An 18,566-nucleotide genomic window follows, 5' to 3' on the forward strand; every position below is an offset into this window, starting at 1 on the left:
GTAAAGCCGCGGTCGGACCGGCACCACTGGCGGGGTCCCGCCAGTGTACCGCGGCCCCATTGAATCCTCCGCGGCGGCGCAGCTTGCTGCACCGCCGCGGGGATTCTGACCCCCCCTACCGCCATCCAGATCCCGGCGGTCGGACCGCCGAGATCCGGATGGCGGTAGGGGGGGTCGCGGGGCCCCTGGGGGCCCCTGCAGTGCCCATGCCACTGGCATGGGCATTGCAGGGGCCCCCGTAAGAGGTCCCCTAAATGTATTTCACTGTCTGCTGCGCAGACAGTGAAATACGCGACGGGTGCAACTGCACCCGTCGCACAGCTTCCACTCCGCCGGCTCGATTCCGAGCCGGCTTCATCGTGGAAGCCTCTTTCCCGCTGGGCTGGCTGGCGGTCTGAACGAGACCGCCCGCCAGCCCAGCGGGAAAGTCAGAATTACCGCCGCGGTCTTTCGACCGCGGAACGGTAACCTGACGGCGGGACTTTGGCGGGCGGCCTCCGCCGCCCGCCAAGGTCAGAATGAGGGCCATAGTCCCTTCAATGCCCACAGTATAGGTCGTCACCCCTAAGGCAGGCTTCCTATAGCCCAGGAGGCAGGATGCACTGTACTATCACTAAGGACACATATGCACTAGCACATATGACCCTGTGGCAGCATTTAAAAGGTAATGCTATTGTGAGTGGCCAGTGGTCCATAGGATACCATGGGCTGGCGCCCAGGCAAACCTCAGATGTCCAGCTCAATGAAGGCATGACCGATTTCCCCTGTGTTTGGTGTCAAACACTGTTTTTTAACACTGAGCACGATTCTCATGCCCAAGGTTACCTAGTATGTACCCCAGTGGCGTCCTTCAAGGATGCCCACCAAGTTGCCAGCTTTCTCTTGCCTTGGCAATCTCCCCTGCCCCATTTACCAGCAAGACAAGAGTCCGCCCTCCTGCTGGTTGTGCTAGCACTTCCCCCAGGACAAAGACAAAGGACCTAAGCAGGGAGGAGGTCACACCTCCGCCCTCCAAGGATGGCAAGTGTTTACAGTAATCAAGGTAGTGGGCCTCAAAGGCTCACCACCTTGATATGTAATCTTATGTTCCTCACTATAGGACAAAGCCCTTCCCGCCATGTCCACGCTGACAAGTCGGAAAATTAGTTATGGAGGAAGCGCACACCTCCGAGAGACTAGCCACACCTTTGGGTGGGCTAGGAGGTCTGTACTGCCAAGGGAGGGTTATGTCAACCTGCAAACCCTGAACTAGTGATTTCTGAGTAGAAAAGTGGCATACTCACACAAGAAGTTTTCACATCAGGGGCTGACTTCCTGCAGGGACCAATAGCCCACTGGCCACTATCCTTCACACCCTTAACGCCACCTAAACTATGGTGTAAGGGGTTCTGACTTTGAATCTGAGAAGAGGCACAGAGAAGATGCCGTCAATGATAACAGGACTCTGCATCAGCACAAAGAGAGGACACTTAAGTGCCCTGAGGAGACCATATACTGGAAATGTGTGTTTGACCTGAGCCCGTGGCAAAAGCTCACTGCACCCAGCAAGAGAAGCTCCAGTGGATGCCAGAAACTGGAGCACTCTCTCCTGACTGGTAGAACCAGTCACCTGCAGAGGAATTGGTGCTGTATCACAAGAAGCGCAGCCCATCTGGTCTCTCTTGAATGGGCCCAAGGAAATTCAGTGTCCTGCACCCCAGGGGTTGTAGTGAGGATCACATTAGGTTTCGAGCCGCTACACCACTCCTGTCGACCTCCAGCCACCAAAGTACCTGTTGATTACTTTTGCTACTGCCAAGGCTTGTTGGTCACCAGTGCAGTAACCAACCTGTCCAAGGACGTCTCTAACTCTAGAGCAACTCAGAGCAATAGTGTCTAGCACTGGTAATGACCCCACTGCTGAGATCCTGCATCCTGAAGAAGGCGACTTCGACTAAGTGGCAAAACATCTTTGTGGCGACCCTCCCATGATAGCTGCAAGGCCACCTCTGCACCCAGAGCTACCGGACATGGTATCGCAGTGCCAGCTGTGGAATCTAGGTCCTGGGACCCCAAAGCCATCTTTAACTTACTTTCCAAGTGTGGGGTTTGTAGAGTGCTTCATCTTTGATTGACAGCACTTGTAGTTCTCCATCTCTAAGGACAGCAAGGCTACCTCTGCACCCGGACTCCCTGGGCCAGGTAAAAAGGTAGTGTCAATAGAAACTTGGTCTAGGGACCCCCTCAGACCTTAACGCCAGAAGGGTTCCACAGAACACACTCTACAACGGACCGATTGCACACTGCTTTCCCCCCATTGACTTCAATGATATTTATTTTAGAACTAAAAGTGTCTTTTTTAAATGCTTTAAAAATCCACAACTCCTGCTGTATGTGAGATACAATGTTTGCATTGGTGTCTAAATTAAGATAGAAATCTCCTTTATTTTTCTAAATTGGTGCTGAATTTCTTTCAAGTTGTGTCAACTACTTTTCATCCATGTTGCTGTTGTGAAATACTTTACACATGTTCCTCTAAGTAGCCTGACTGCTCTTTGCCACTCTACCAAGACTGAGCTAAGGTTTACTGGTGTGAACCTGAGGTCCACTTCTGGGTTATGGTTGGTATTAATGGTAAGACCCCCCCACCCCCTCACAATACCCCACACCCACCCCCAGTCACACCACATAATACTGTCACAGTTCTATGTTTTAATATGCAGTGCGATACCCTAATCTCCACCATCATAAAGCTACACCTCTGCCCATATGATACAGGTAGACCCTTGACATATTAAGAGTCAAAGGGCAAGTCGTTGGCTTCCCCAATCAAGACTAGTGCTTGTGCAACAAAATGGCAGACCATCTGAGGACTGCAGCACAGCACATCCTCTTTAGAAAACTGTCTCTTGTAAGTACTACTTTTTCCCTTGCATGAACAGGACATTAGGTGTTAGGGTATTTAGCGCTATAAAATCAGTATCATGTTTTTGGAGTGTTTTGGCTCCTTTGGGTGGCTAAATGGTAACTCACTTGGAAAGATTTTTCAGAGGTTCGGCAGGGCACAGTTGCCTGTTTGAGTGAGTTGCCAAGTGGGAGGAATGAGTGACTTAAACCTGCCAGAGCAAGAATTTTCTACTGAGAATAAACAGGTGTGGACGTTCCAGAAAGCTTGAAGGTGGTTTGACCTACAGTGTGGCACTATACTGTGCCACTTGAGCAGTGCCAATAGAATTCCCAGAGAGAGCAAGCCCTGAAAACAGTCCTCCCCCAGGATAAGTTAGTAATAAGGATGATCCATAAAGTAGGGATGATGGGGAATTGGATGATCTTGAAGCACTAGTGGGTGAGACCACAATATCAGAAAAACGAGACAGGACATACTTAGCTGTGAGTAGGAACTGGAGGCGAGGCAGATGAACAAACAAAACTATAAATGAAGTTTAAGCATGTTAATAGGCTGCAGAGATAGTGTCTCTAGTTAGGCATGCTAAAAGCTGTGCACATACAAATATATATTTTTTTATAAAGTGCTCCAGGATCCCAAATGTGAAGAGGCCCATTCAGTGCTTAGGACTCCTGATGAGGAGCCCCTGTTACAGAATGAGGCTAGATATGAACATCACTATGCGAGCCACCAACCCCGAGGGTGAGTCAGACATCAATAAAGCTCAATTCTTATCTTTGATGGATGTTGTCTCCTGCTCTAGCAAAGTGCAGGGCTACAGCCTGGATGTCCTGAGTTTGGAGTCAAGGTGTGAAAGCACAGGGATTAAGAGGTGGTTAGGCTTGAGAGCCCCATGTGAGATTTAACACAGGTACTGAGAAATGAATCCGTGTCCACTCCTTCCAATCAGAATGAAGCTACTTCTGTTGTTAAGTGAGAGTCAATGTGCCACATATATAACGCCCTAGGGCATATACTACAGGGATACAAAACTAGGTCCTGCAGGTGCCATTGCTGTCATGTCATTACACTTATCTGCATCTTGAAGGCAACTGCAGGCTAGTAAGTCATCCCTAAAGGAGCTACTCCAAAACAAAGGCTCTGCAAGACCCAAGTGCTTTGTCAAGCCTGGTCTAAAGTGTAGCTTTACCATGTATACTCTAGAGCTTTGGGAAACCATGAGCAAAATGCATTTTTCCATGCCAAGATAATTAAAATTAAAATGTTATGAAATAATACCACTAAACATGCATTAGAGGTGTTTGACGAAGACAGCTGGGCCCTAGTGATCTTGCTGCACATCCAGTTTGGAGCCTCAACAGTCAATATGTTGGAAAACCCATTCACAAATTTTCCCTTTAGCGACTGCATCAGAGTCCTCGGCTCCCACTCTCTACTAAGATCATTAACAATTAAGCTGTCGACAAAATGATCTCTATCATTTCAAGGTTAAAATGGAATGCCCTGGTGTCTTCTGACCAACTCTTTAAAGCTTAATGGATTCTGGCAAGCAGAAGGGCCCCTGCATGGCTCAAGAGAACATGCAACCAAAGCCAGAGATCCTGAAGTAGCGATTCACTGGTAATTTCCGATTTCTTGGTCTTCACCTTCACAACTATTCTGTAGGTAAGCCAAGGGCTTATAGTGACATGAAATGAGACACAGGTTTGTCTGTGTTCTGAAGTGACAGCCATATGCCGAATCCTTCACCAAGCAGTAGTACCAGCAGTTTACCAGGCTACAGAGCACTGACTGTGGGACCAGCAAAAGGTTAGCTTGGCAGGTCTTTTTTCATGTTGCCTGCTACAGAGAATTACCTACTGACCTCTCCCATTTTGAATTGATCTGTCAGTGAAGATACAATGCAAGAGAGAGATACTGTAGGGGGATCTTTGACAGTGGGACAATTCACACTTAAGCAAGACAACAATCACTTTGATATGGTAGATGAGAAACCCAGGGTCAATGTGTCCTATCTTGCAGATTTCACACTGGTTCCTTCTCACAGTGGGCACCCCCTTGATTACTGTACCTTATTGAAGTCTTCTGACGTTCATGTACAATACTGGATTATGCGGATAGTAAAATAATTTCTCTTTAATTAAAGGCATTGGCTGGAGACTACCAGCCCGAGTATACCTTGCACTGCTAGACTCTGCTACTCTGAGTATCAACAGCAAAAGGTGTGTACTTGGTGATCAGTTTTTGGCTCAATAGTACTGCACGTCGGAAAACCTGCAGTAAAAGGCTCTTATTGTTCCAATATCAGACCAGTAACACCTTACTACCATGGACTCATGAGAAGTTCCCACAATGAGCAGACAGAATTCAAATCTGTACAAAATGTGCCTCAGAGGCATTTAACTCCAAGCAACCTCATTTTCAACATATCGTACTTCCTGATGCTCACTACATTTCAGTCTTTTTTGCAGAGCAATGTGTTTTGAAAAATTATTCACAATGTTTGCAAGCAAGTTTGTTAGGAATCGGCCGAAACCAAGCAACTGCTTAAGAGACATTTATTGGGGAGTAGTGCTTACAAAATCCCCAGGGTATTGTGCATGCACTAGCCAGTGACATTCATTCAACAGAAAACTCATGGTTGTGCACAACGAAAGCCTACCTGTACCAGAGCAACAAGATCTTGTAGCTGTCTCAGTTTCTGCTTTGCAGCTATAAGCCGATTGAATTTTTGCTCAAACTCTGCATCCACAGGTGCATTATTATCTACAATGCTGCTTTTCTGACTCAATACAGAATCTTCACTAGCTTGATCATTAGCTTCATCATCATCATCGTCTTCATCATCATCTTCACCTCCGTGCGCTAAATAATCACCTTTGTCTTCATCCCTATTATACACACATTCTGAACAGAAGAAATGCAAATTAACAATTATTAGTGAAGATAGATCAGTTGCCAAAAAATACTTCTTTTTCTTAAGGAAAGGAAATGTATTAGCTTTTTAATGAGTAATTTATCAACATTAACCCATATTCCATTACAATTAAGAAAATGCCAAACTATCATGAATGTGGAAACCCTCACCCCAAATTTCTTACCCATTTCCAACAGGGCACTAAACAAGATAATGCTGTCTAGGTGCAAAGGTGTTTTATCCCGCCCCTCCGGCATGATGAAATCCCTCCACTTTAAATTGTCTTGATGCTTATTGTCCCGATTCTTGAACATCACCATCCTCCTTTTCAGGATCAGTGTCATGATCAATTCTTTCTCATTTCCATCTCTGTAGGGGAAGAAGAAACAGTTTCTAGCAGCAGAGGTGGCAGACAGGCACCCGACAACGTGGCAAGGGAAGCTGAAGCAGTTTGTGTGTAGAGGTATTGGAGTTTAGGAAGGCTGTGGCTGAGTATTTATCTTCTGGAAAGTCCTCATCATCGGTTGCAAGGTATTCAAGAAAACAACTGGAACCTATATTATGGATGTACCTGTGGGGTGCTCTTAATACAGCTTTCTGCCATAAAATATATCTTTGCGAGTCGAGAAAATAACCACTGTTTTTTCGCTGTGGCAATCTTCCAGATTACTCCTCTTCATAATCCAGTATGTATTTGATGTCCAGTTGCAGAGGGCTATAGACAATGTCTGAAACCAGTATGTGGTCACCAACATCCCTCTTCATTGCCGTATCCAGGATACGGACAAGTAAAAAAAAGTTGACACCTTCAGTGGATTCATTACTGACAGAATGGTAGTCAACAGGGTTTTCTGCTTGACAACAGGAGGTCTTTGGTGATGTGGACACTGACAGTAAGACCAAGGTATTCAGAAGATAGCTTTTAATCATATCGTAGGTCGATGTCATTCACTTAAAGCAGTTGGTGATAATAACTTCATCAACGACAAATTAGGCAAAAACAGTTTTTTGGTCTATTTTTTGTGCAGGTTGTTCGGGAACCTTTCCGACACCTTTTCTGAGGAAACACTTGAATTTGCTTTTGTGGAGATTGAAACAGGTTCTTTCTTGGAGAACATAAGCTCTGGATGTTTCACATGCTTTCTGTTTTCCAAGATCTTGTGGATGTGCTTGGTGGGAATACTTCACATGGTATAATCCCAAAGAGATAGCAGGCCCTTTTAAGGGGTAATAGTCTTCACAGATAGATATAGGGCTAGCCACCTTTTCATGTCCCAGTTTTTGAAGGAAACATCTTCCACATGGCATGGGAGAAAAAGTATTGAAGAGAGATCTCTTATCTTTCATGGTGACAGCAGAGGAAGTTTTGAATGGGCCAGAAAATATTTAAAATCCACCTGAAACAACTCATTGAGTGAAGCTGAAACTAGGGCTTGGTAGGGACCAGGGAAAGCAAATATGTTGAAAATAAAGGTAAGGTGGTTATTAAAAAGCAAACGGTATACAGTAGAAATTTGGGCCATGGTCGCCTCTAAGGAGAGTGGAACGCTCAGCACATCCACCCCAGGTGACAAAGTGAATACTGTTTCAAATAAGGTAGATGTGCTATTTATGGTTGAGGAGGGTCATACATTATACTATTCCACAGGTACGAGAAAGTCACTCAGGATTTAGATGTCTGGGGAGACATACTGGCAACATTTGAAGAGGCAGGGACGTCAGGAAAGGAACACAGGTCTGCAACCGATTCACCCGAGGGGTTTTTCACCAATGCCCTGAGGCGATACAGGTCTGGTGCACTAGAATCTACTCCACAGATGAAGGAAAGGATACTTCACTGAATGGGAACAATGGAGGGGTGCAAGACATGATCTGCAAGTGGAGAACGGGAGGGAGCACTTAGAAATGGGTTAGGTCAGCATAGCTATGCATGTATACTGGCAGGTAAAAAAAGATAAGAATTACAGTTATGTTCACATGCTCATAATGCCTATATGATAATGTGCAAATGCATGAAGAAATGTAAAAACAAAAAGGTAGATGTACTATTAATCTAACACTTTTGTGGGCGCTGTGGTTATTTTAAAACTGTTTATTGCTATTTTAAAATTATTGGGAATACCCAGCCTGTCAATGGGAAATTATACAAGCATTTTAATCTAGGAAGATCCAATGCTTGAGAACCTAGGTTTTGTAACCAGAAAGATTGTTCCCAGGGATTGGGGAAAACATTTATTGACAAAGAAAGCCGCCAATATGTTGCCCTACAGGAGGCTGCAGTGGAAGACAGGTGCTTCTATGCAGGTTCATATTAAAACAGCATACACTATTGCTGACCCTATCCATCACAATAAGGATAGAATCATTGTGGGACTCAAAATATCAATTACATTTAGTATCACACCCAATGTGAGTCACACAATAGGTTGCATTGGTGAAGATTGCGGTGCTCCTCAGATGCCTTAATGTGATGCAGGTGCTATGGTTCCCTTCTGCAAGGAAGTTCATCAACCGCTGTTAAAACTAGTCTGGCAGGGAAGAAGAACAAAGCAAAGTTGCCTTATTAGAATTGGTGCAGGTGGGACACTTTTCGTGCATGCAGGCATTCCCATTGGAAGTACCCAGTTTGAACAGCCTAATGGAACACATTTGTTACATGACAGTAAAGAAAATGAGCACAAAAAAACAGTTTGTCCAAGAACATTCACTGTGGGGATGAGCAGGCTTTAGATAAATGGGTTAAAATCAATACTTGTAGAGTGTAGGAATGTGCGGGCTATGTGATATTGATTCAGTGCTCACTTCCAAAAGTAACACAACCCCTATTTCAAGGTCAAAAGGTGCACATTTTATACTGCGTTAAACTAATAAGATCAGCATGTTAAACTTGGCCTGGCTTTCCGGTTATGAAAGAAGAGACTGCAACACTGAAATACTTGTTACTACTCGCTGAGGGAGGTAGGTGAAAACAGTGCTTTGAAGCCAGGAAGACCAACAAATGGAACACAGACCGCACAGAGGACTGAGACAGAACAGACTAGGGCCTATATTATTGTAAAGATGGTTTACAGTAATGCGTGGTTCAAGTTAGTAACGTTTAATCTCCAAAGCTTGCTACATATGCAATGTACCAACGTAGGGGTACGCTATGCAGATCGTACAGGTGACCCTTATTGGTTTACATTGGTTAAAACAATAACCCATAGTGCTCTCCTTTGTGGTAGTATGGGTGAGCAGTTTAGGATTATCAGAGGGTTTTGCTAAGCATTTGTTGAACGCACAGTCAATAAATGAGGCCTAGTCAAGAAGACACTCATGACCAATTTAGAAAAATAACAGATTTTTATATCAATTTAGACACCAAGATCTTCAAGATCAGGTAGGTACTTTTGAGTTAGCACGATTTCAAAACTCAGTAAATATAGCTGTCAAATGTGAGACAAGAGACTTGAACGCGGTAATGTAGTCCTATTTTAAGACATACTGCACAGGGTCACTTGCAATCGGGGTCAAGGTCTCTAAAACCACCAGAAGATTCTGGTTACCTGCTCTGGTGTCCCCGGGTGCAGAGGTGCTCCTAGCAGTGGTAACGTCCGATGCTACACATTAAAGCCAATGGGAGAAGTACCTGGAAGAAGAGGGCTGCAAGTGGGGAATGGGCGACCAGTTTGGTTGAACACAAGGGAGGGATAGGTTACTGAGGGATTCTTGTGTCAGGGGGCACTGTCCGTGGGCTCGGACTCAGGCTGTGGGGCTCGGGTGCAAAGGTATTCTGTCCGATGAGTCGCTGGTGTTAAGAATTTTGAGCATCTGAGGTCGACCTAGTGATGGGGGAAAAACAAGGCCGCAGGGCCACTCCCTGTGATAACCTGGACGATGCTGACATCCCTCATCAGTAGGTCAGTCTTGGCGGTATTGGTGTCCGGCCTGGACACTAACCAAGCCTTGGTGCTTGCAACTCGCTGAGGTACTCTGGGTATTGGTACCGGGAGGCTCAGGGCAGGCTCAGCGTCTCAAAAACAGGCTACGTCAACGGGCTGCACTGCTGGACACTGGGGATACTGTTCATGGCAAGATGCTCCCTCAGAGCATGATGGTCAGAAAGACTGAAAAACAGACAGTTGTGGTTGGTGACTGGTGGTGCAGGTAAGTGGCTCTTCTACTCCAAGGGAGATGCTGACTGGAGGGGGAAGTGTTAGCAGTCCTCTGCGGATCTGTGAGGGCGCACAGCTGCAGAACAAGTCAGGTCTTTGCATTTGTTAAGACAGGAGCAGGTAGCCAGGGTTTTGCGTCCCGAACCAGTCCTCCGTTTTTTTGTCTTCCGCTCTTTGCCCTTCTCTTTGTAGTCAAGCAAATCTGAGTTCCTGGTGTCAGGGTGTTACAAATACTCAATTTAAGAGTCTTTAGGGGAGTGTGGGGCAGTAGTCAATTTGCTACTTACCCCTGGGGTGACTACATCCCCTCTATGACCACATCCTATAGGGAGTGGGTGTTAGAAATTGGGTCTCTAGTTGACAGTGGGCACAGAGCAGTCAGGCTTAACTTAAGAGACAATGTGTAAAGTATACAGTAATTCAACTAAAACACCACAAAATTATGCCACACAGCTTTAGAAAATTAGAGAATATTTATCTGAGTAAACCTAGACCAAAACAACACATATCCAGTAAGTAGAAGTCAAGATATCATATTTTCAAGATTAAATGTGAAAATAGAGTTTAGAAGTCACTAGTGGTGAAAAAGTAACTTGAGGTTGCAAAGGACTGGTGGAAATCCAGGCAGACAGTGATGAAGGATAGGTCGGCTAAGGGACTTAAGCACCTTTGATGGAGCAATGCAGCAAGGGCACAATGAGTCGATATTTCTCCCTCACTAGAGGCTCTGCGTCGTCAGTGGGCTCCATAAAAGTGAATGCAATGCATCGCAGTCGGGCAGCACAGTCTGTCAATCCACTGTCGTCAGACATTCAATGTGTCGTCCGCGATCAGCCGATTTATCTCTAGCACTCGGCAATGTGTCCGTTTTTGCAGGTTTAAGCTGCAGAACCCGCTTCGGAGGCCCAGAACTGAAGAGGGACACCTCAGGCAAGGGTAGGACACTCAGATGACAGAGCTCAGCACCACCAGGAGAGTTGCAAGCAGTCTTGGATGTCTCTGAGACTACAGAAGACCAGGGGACAGCGACCAGGCCTTGGTGACACTCTGGTTTGAGCAGGATGGGTCTGGTCCTTGTCCTCAGGAGAGCACAAATCAGCAGGCAGCAGGGCAGCTCAGCAATGCAGAGAAGTAGTACCTGGGAACAGTCCAGGCAAAGTGGCAATCCTTACAGCATGGCAGTCTTTCCTTCAGCAGAGTTAATTCCAAGTATAATAGTGATATAACTTCAGGGTGTCAAAGACCCAGTACTTATACCCAAACGTGCCTTTGATGTGGGGGCTGACTTCAAAGGATATCTCTGAAGTGCACAGGTCCCCCTTTCAGCCCAGCCCTGGCTCAAGACTATCTGTCGGGGGCGGGGAGGAGGAGGGGGTAATCAGCCCATTTGTGTGGGCTCAGGCCACTACCCATTGAAGTGTAAGTGTGAGCACTTCCCAACCTCCTCTTCGGTAAGACCCATCAATATGCATATGAATGCAGATGCAGTTGAATATTCTGTGTTGTGGGTATCAGAAGGGAATGCACAAATGTAGCAGTAACCCAGGCCAGATGGGTATTGGAGACAGGCTGTCAGGCACACAGGGTAGTGAGGGCAGAGACATACCCACTTTCTAAAATTGGCATTAATACAATAATAAATCTGACTTTACAAGTAAAGAGGATTTATTGTTACCATTCCAATGATATGAAACATGATGCACCATTTCTGATAACGAATTACAACTTTAAAGTATATTAAGGAATTACCAATTCTGGCCTACGAGAGGAGCAAGTCTCACTGTAATGAAAAACGACTTCAGGAGTTTTTCATTACCAGGACCTGTATAAACATAAAAGTACATGTCCTGCCTTTTACTTAAAATGTACCCTGCCCCATGGGCTACCTAGGGTCTGCCTTAGGAGTGACCTATGTAATTAAATGGGAGTTTGAGGCTTGGCAAGAGGTTTTAAATGGCAAGTCAAAGTGGCAGTGAAACTGCGCACACACAGGCTCTGCAGTGACAGGACTGAGACATGTTTACAGGGCTACTTAAGTGGGTGGCACAATCAGTGCCTCGGGCCCAGTTGTAGCATTTAATTTACAGGCCCTGGGGCTATGGTATACCACTTCGCAATGGACTTAAAAGTAAATGTTTATGGGAGAAATACATGCACTTCAGCACTGATGAGCAGTGGTAAAGTGCTCAGATTCCTAAGCCCAACAAAAAGATACAGCTAAAAACAAGAGGTGAAAGGCAAAATATCTGTAGTAAGGCCACCCTAAAGATGCTAGGTCTAACAAAGGGCATAACTCTGCCCTCAAAGTTCTAATTCCTCTAAAAACAAGATGGTGTACCCTTCCTTCGTGGAGCACATCAGGCTGCTCACCTTAGGAGTGTGACAAGCCTGTAGCCCCTACTTGCATAGCTAATATCTCACCTGTCCTGGTGCCAAATTGTCCTCATGACAGGGGTTTCCTTTACCAGGTCGTGGGAAGCCAGGGTCGCATATCAAAGGCAGCATGGACTTTGAAGTCCCTGGCCTTGGTATGCTCATTTACTAGCCATCCTGCTGGAGGTGGTGTGAAACTTTCCTCCAGAGCAGGCATTGTTGCTGGCCTCAGAGCACGGGTTCTCACCCCCAGGGGGTCGGAAACAAGTCTGTGGTGGCAGACTGGTCGATCCCAGTCAGACTGCACACTAGAGGATGAGTAGGTTTCAGGGGGCAGCTCTAAGGTGTTCTTTGCATGTTCTTTTAGGGGAAAGAACATGCATATAAATCAAATACTGGCATCAGTATGGATGTATTAAGATGAAGTGCTTGATACTAAGCACCATAAGTTTCAGTGAAGCTACTACATAGCTGGATAGCATGTAATTAGTGAGTAGTATATACCTTAAGATGGCTTCCCTACTCACTTGCAACATCTAGTTATCGAACTAGACATCACCGGGCATATCTGCTCAGGCAGATATCCTCACATCAAATATAATGCAACCTGCCTTAGCGCTCCAAGGCCTGGTGTTGGGGTGACTTACATATATGTGGATGCAGTGACTTTGGCATGGCACACAGTGAGTGTGCCGTGTTGTATTTTCACCCATGGCTTTCACCATGAAACAGTCTGCAATGGCAGGCTGTGTGCAATCTGCATGGTGGTCCCTTAGGATTGCACAATACATGCTGTAGCCCTTGGGGGGCCTCTTTAGTACCCATGCCCTAGGGACCAGTGCTACCATTTACTGGGGACTTACAGGGGAGCTAAAGTCCTACCAATGGTTTACAATTAAATGATTTCCTTTTAGGGGAAAGAACATTGGCCTGGTTAGCAGGCACGAGTACACTGTCAGAGTCGAAAACCATCTAGCAGTTCAAATGGGGGAAAAAGGAGGGGTGACATTTGAAAAGTGAAGTCCAGTTGCCTACTTTTATTATATTACAAAAACCTATTAGATTAAGACAAACATTGAAAATATATAACCCAATTTATTGATGAATTACCCACATTTATGTAGATGGACCTTTTCGTCTATGGATTTTAATTTTGTCTTCTTAAGTCTAATACTATTTTAAATTCATTCAATTTATAATTGGAAGAGTTTTATTGTCTTTATAAATGTGTAACATTACTGCTTTTAGATCAGTGATAATAAGGTTCTCCCCCTTAATTCCACAGAAACAGGATGAGTTACTCAGTGTTGATAACCTTGATTTGTACATAGTAATCATTGATTAAATTTGTATTATAAAAACACACAGAATGACAAACGTAAAAATCATGCAGCACCAAGTTAGACAAAAACACTCTACAATACAAAATCATACCCAATGATGAAGCCATATTTAACGTCCTTATGTTTGCAGCAGTTGTGTTGTTTATTTCACAATCTGTGTTGAGAGGCCTTCCATCTCTGTTATTATTTGCACTCTGGGCATTAGAATTGCTGTTCACTTCAACCCAGCTACCAATTCTTTGAGGATTTCTAAATAAATAAATACAAAAAAATTATACAAATCAGGTCAACTAGAGAGGTTGTGTAATAAGACTGCTTTCAAATTATATTACACTTTAATATAACATAACCTTTTAAAATATAAATATATACACATCTCTCTGTGTGTGTGTGTATATATATATGTGTGTGTGTGTATATATATATATATATATATATTATATATATATATATATATACACACACATACACATATATATACACACACATACATATACACACACAAATACATGATTAATAGCAATACAAGGAATGAAAGTAAGGCAGGGGATATAGAATGCATGGACTGCAAAAGGGGAGAAGGGACGCAATTAGATGTAGCTCCAGAAATGGCCATACAGTGTAATACTATCTTCGTAAAGTTGTAAAGTGTTCGTAAGCCAAACTTTTCTGGTGACATCTGGTTAATACAAGGTAAGAAGTTGAGCTATAACAGCATGGAAAGATAAAAATATACAACCTTATTAGAAGAGCACAGACAGAGCAATGCATTTTATTTTTTGATTTATATACCACTTGCATACAACCCCTGGTATGATGGTGCTAAGAATACAACAACAAGAGCAAGACAACAGGAAAAAAGGAAACAAAGTAAAAATAAATTGTTACTGTTTGACTTAATACTAAGTAGTCAGCAATGGATGAAGATGAAAGGAAGATGTCACGGATTTGCCAGACATTAATAGGAGTGCTGTAGAGTACTCAGTGATAGAAGAACGGCCGGAGGAAGAGATCCAAGACAGAAATCATCTCCTTTCACAAGAATAAGATTTTCTATGGAAGCCTTTAGATAGGGACTGGCAGGTTGATTTCCCTTAAGAAAACCTTCTATACCTATCATAGGATAATCTGTAATGTAATTTTAGTCTTCTACAGGGGCTGTTGGTTGAATGTCTTCTTTGAGTTCTAGGACAACTCTGTAAATGAAGAATCCTTTTAGTTGCAGGTCTTACAGGGGCAGAGGGAGGTATAGCCCTGCAAGAAACCAAGGAGGTGCCAAAGGCACTTGAGTAGCCATAGTTCCCAGAGGAAAACATGGAGATTTTGATCCACTTGTTGATGGTATGCCTGAAAGGTTTACATCATGCAAAATCTATTATGATAGGGACTAAGTTCAGTAGTACTCCAAGTCAGATATGACAGGTACTTTTCTTTTTCTAGCTCTGCATGTCATTGTGCACTAATGTGGGGCAATTGTGATGTTGGTCTCAAAGTCGCACAAGGCTTCAAGAGTGTACAATTGGTGGTTGTCAACATATGAGGTGATTTTTAAGTTCCTGGATGCTTCAAAGTCAACTGTTTCAGTAGGTTGATAAGGGATGTAATTTCTTTTGAGCACCACATCCCTGGATTTGAAGGTGATTCATGAGTAACCCAAACTGTAAGAGTCATCGATCACTAATGTCTTGTGTTGGAAGATCCCGAAAAGACATTCAGAAAAAGAGATTCTTCAGCTGCCACCACTATTTGAGAGACTGCTATGTACTTAGTGATAGGGTGATCTTCTCTCCCCAACTGTCCAAATATTGACTTTACTTGTCTTAAAGATGTATCTGTACCGGTCCCATATGGAGGAAGGCACTAGGGATCAGTATGGTGCTGAAGACCACCCACGGAGCCCACTAGAGAAAACACAGAGAGAGCGAGAGAGCAGAGAGTGTGTGTGTGTGTGTGTGTGTGTGTTTTTTTTTTTTTTTTTTTACAGAGAATGAAGAGACTGTATGGGGATCATTTCTCTTGAGTGACAAGCAGTCCCAAGAAACAGATCATGTTATTTTCCCTGTAAGCATTTGCTTTTTAGCATGTAGTGCTGTAGATTCACATACTCTGTACACTCCTGCCAGCTGATGTTGGGCTCTGATGATCAGAACTTGTTTTTCTTCAAAGAAGTCTTTAGAGACACAAGGACTCTGGGACTCCTCCTCCGGTTACAGATGCGCATGGGTACCGACTCCATTGTTATATAAATTTTCGCCCAAGTGTTAGAGCAGGAACGGAGTAGTGAGCAGAAAAGTATATTGTGCATACTTAGAGAGAGAATAAAATTAAATGAAAGAAATCTGTAACAAACATTGGCTTCTGGGGAGGAGGTTGGGCGCGTGTGAATATACAGCACTACATGAAGCGAACAAATGCTTACAGTGTAAGTAACAGTTTTCATTCATGGTATGTGAAGTGGTTGATAAATGCTGTAGGTAAGTGCCTCTCTGGGACATGGTCACCGCACTTTTTTCTCACTGGTACTGAGGTTTTTCAACTGCAGTGTACTGAATTCCTGCTAAACTGGTCCCCAGTGCCAGTGCTCTTTCCTAAAAAAAAAGGGATACATTGTGTAAAACTGGCACACACACAGGTATTTCTGTAAGTCCCTAGTAAATGGTACTCCTGGTACCTACTGCATGAGTAGTAAAAAGGGTTCTTAAGGGTTGCGTCATGAATTCTGCTACCCTAAGCCGCCCCCAACCCCCCCACCCCCACCTAAAAACAGCACACAGACCGCCACTGCAGACTGCATCTCATGGTGCAAGCCATGAGTGAAATAACATGGCACACTCACTGCATCTAATTGTATGTAAGTCACCCGACAGCCGGCCTTAGAGTACTAAGGCAGGGTGCATTATACTTGATGGGAGGGCATGTCTGCATGATCAGATATGCCTCTATGATGTCTAGTTCAATTACTAGATGTTACAAGTGAATAGGGAAGCCATCTTAAGATATGTAGTGGGCACTGGTCATTACAAGTCACCCAACTACATAATGGCTTCACTGAAACCTATGGTGCATGTTATCGTCTTATCAAGTCCATACTTATGCCAGTATTGAATTTATTATGACATGCACCCAGAGGGCACCTTAGAAGTGACCCCTCAAATCTACTAGTCCTCTAGTGTGTTGGCTAACTGGTATCGATTGGCACAGATGAGTTTGACGCCCTGTAGGCGACAGCTCGCACACGCAGAGGCCAGAAACAATGCCTGTTCTGGAGTAAGGTGTTATCACCTACTCCAGCAGGATGGCCAGTGGATCTGCACACCAGGAACAGGAACTTCAAAGACCCTGCTGCCTTTGATATGCAACCCAGCTTCCCCCAGGCCTGGGAGTTGCCATCTCCTACCCCGAAGCCCATTTGGCACCAGGACAGGCAAGAAACTATCTATGAAGGTAGATATGGTGCTCTACCAAGCTAGGCACAACCCTCAGGTGGGCAGCCCGATGTGCTCCATATGAAAGAAGGGTTTCACTGTGTTGTTTTTGGTGAAACTACGAATTATGGGACAGGGTTATGCCCACTCCCCACAGATAGTGGTCATACAGGGGGGGTGTGGTCGCCCCAAGGGTAAGTAGACCATTGGCTACTACCCTACACTCCCCTAAACACCCCTGAATTGAGTATTTACGTAGTCCCCTGACACCAGAAGAACAGATTTACCTGACTGAAGAAAGAAGACAAAGAAGAACCAAAGGAATGAGAACTATGGCCAGATGGTGGACCTTGGCGTAAAATATGAATATGTACAGTAAAACAGCTTTTTGTACCACGTAACATCCTAAGTTTAATACATTCCATGTCATATCGACCACACTGCATGCACACCTCACTAGCCATTACTGAGGCGGATGATGGTTGCATGTAGATCCTGCGAATACCATGGGCTCTATACATGTTTAACAACTACACTTTATGAATTTATTAATAGAGGTGCTCCCCAACACCATATGGAGATTGATTCTTTCCTACTGGACATACGCTTTTAGGTGCTTTTATTGATGTATGATTGTTATATGTTTTTAATGGGTCTGATGAATGTTTCCTTGTCTTCCGATGTCCTGATGAGGCTCAATACTAAAGATGAAAACGCATCAACAATCTTTTGAAAGGAGTCCGGAAAAAATAAAGTATTAGAATAGAGAAGCAAGGAGAAAAAGGAGGCCTTTGGGCCCAGTAACCGTGGAATATGTTGGACTACCTGAGGTGGATTTACGCACAGGACTGGTTGCAACCACCTAGTTTGGAACTTTTTGGGAAAGCACAAGGAGATCTAGAAAAAACATTTTGAGAGAGATCTTTGTATTGGATAATTCTCATTCTGTGTTTGATATATTTTGTATGCTTGCGTTAAGTATACATGTTTAAAAAAAATTCAATCTCTTTACTCTTGGTAGAGGTGAAGCAGTGGAAATCTTCTTTTGCAAGTGTTCTAAAAAAATTACTGTATGAATAAACATAACCCTATTGACAATTAAGGGGATCACTGGGCATTGAAAATAATTCAATTGATCCCCTGTTTCATTTTTGATTTAGGATTGTGACTTTTCCTAAATCCTCTAGTAAATCTTGAAAAACAGGCATTCGGAGGAATTTTTGAGAAGGTGATTTTCTATAAACAGTTATAGCTGCAAGATATACCTTAATCGATTAAAACTGCAAAGCGGACTATGCTAGGTGGAGGAGGTAGGGTAATAGCACACCCTCCTGACCCAGAATCAATGGCAGTCATTCTGGATTCACCAAATATAAAACATCTTCAATTTAAACGAATAATAACGTATTGTTGATGGTTGTTTCGTCTCCTTGAGAATGTTCATGCATTCCTGCAAAAGACCTGGGT

General features: G+C 44.0%; 1 protein-coding gene across 7 annotated transcripts in view; it reads right to left on the reverse strand.

Annotated features, from left to right (window-relative positions):
* Positions 1-18,566, reverse strand: part of PCM1 (pericentriolar material 1) — a 713,620-nt gene that overhangs the window by 578,317 nt on the left and 116,737 nt on the right. For all 7 annotated transcript variants that reach the window (XM_069200330.1, XM_069200304.1, XM_069200313.1 and 4 more), the window contains exons 12-13: positions 13,766-13,923; positions 5,550-5,794 (exon numbers count right to left, since the gene is read on the reverse strand). In XM_069200330.1, coding sequence (XP_069056431.1) covers positions 5,550-5,794; positions 13,766-13,923 — 403 coding nt within the window. The remainder of the gene's footprint in view (positions 1-5,549; positions 5,795-13,765; positions 13,924-18,566) is intronic.

This window comes from Pleurodeles waltl, chromosome 1_2, assembly GCF_031143425.1.
Source record: "Pleurodeles waltl isolate 20211129_DDA chromosome 1_2, aPleWal1.hap1.20221129, whole genome shotgun sequence".
Taxonomy (NCBI): Eukaryota; Metazoa; Chordata; class Amphibia; order Caudata; family Salamandridae; genus Pleurodeles; species Pleurodeles waltl.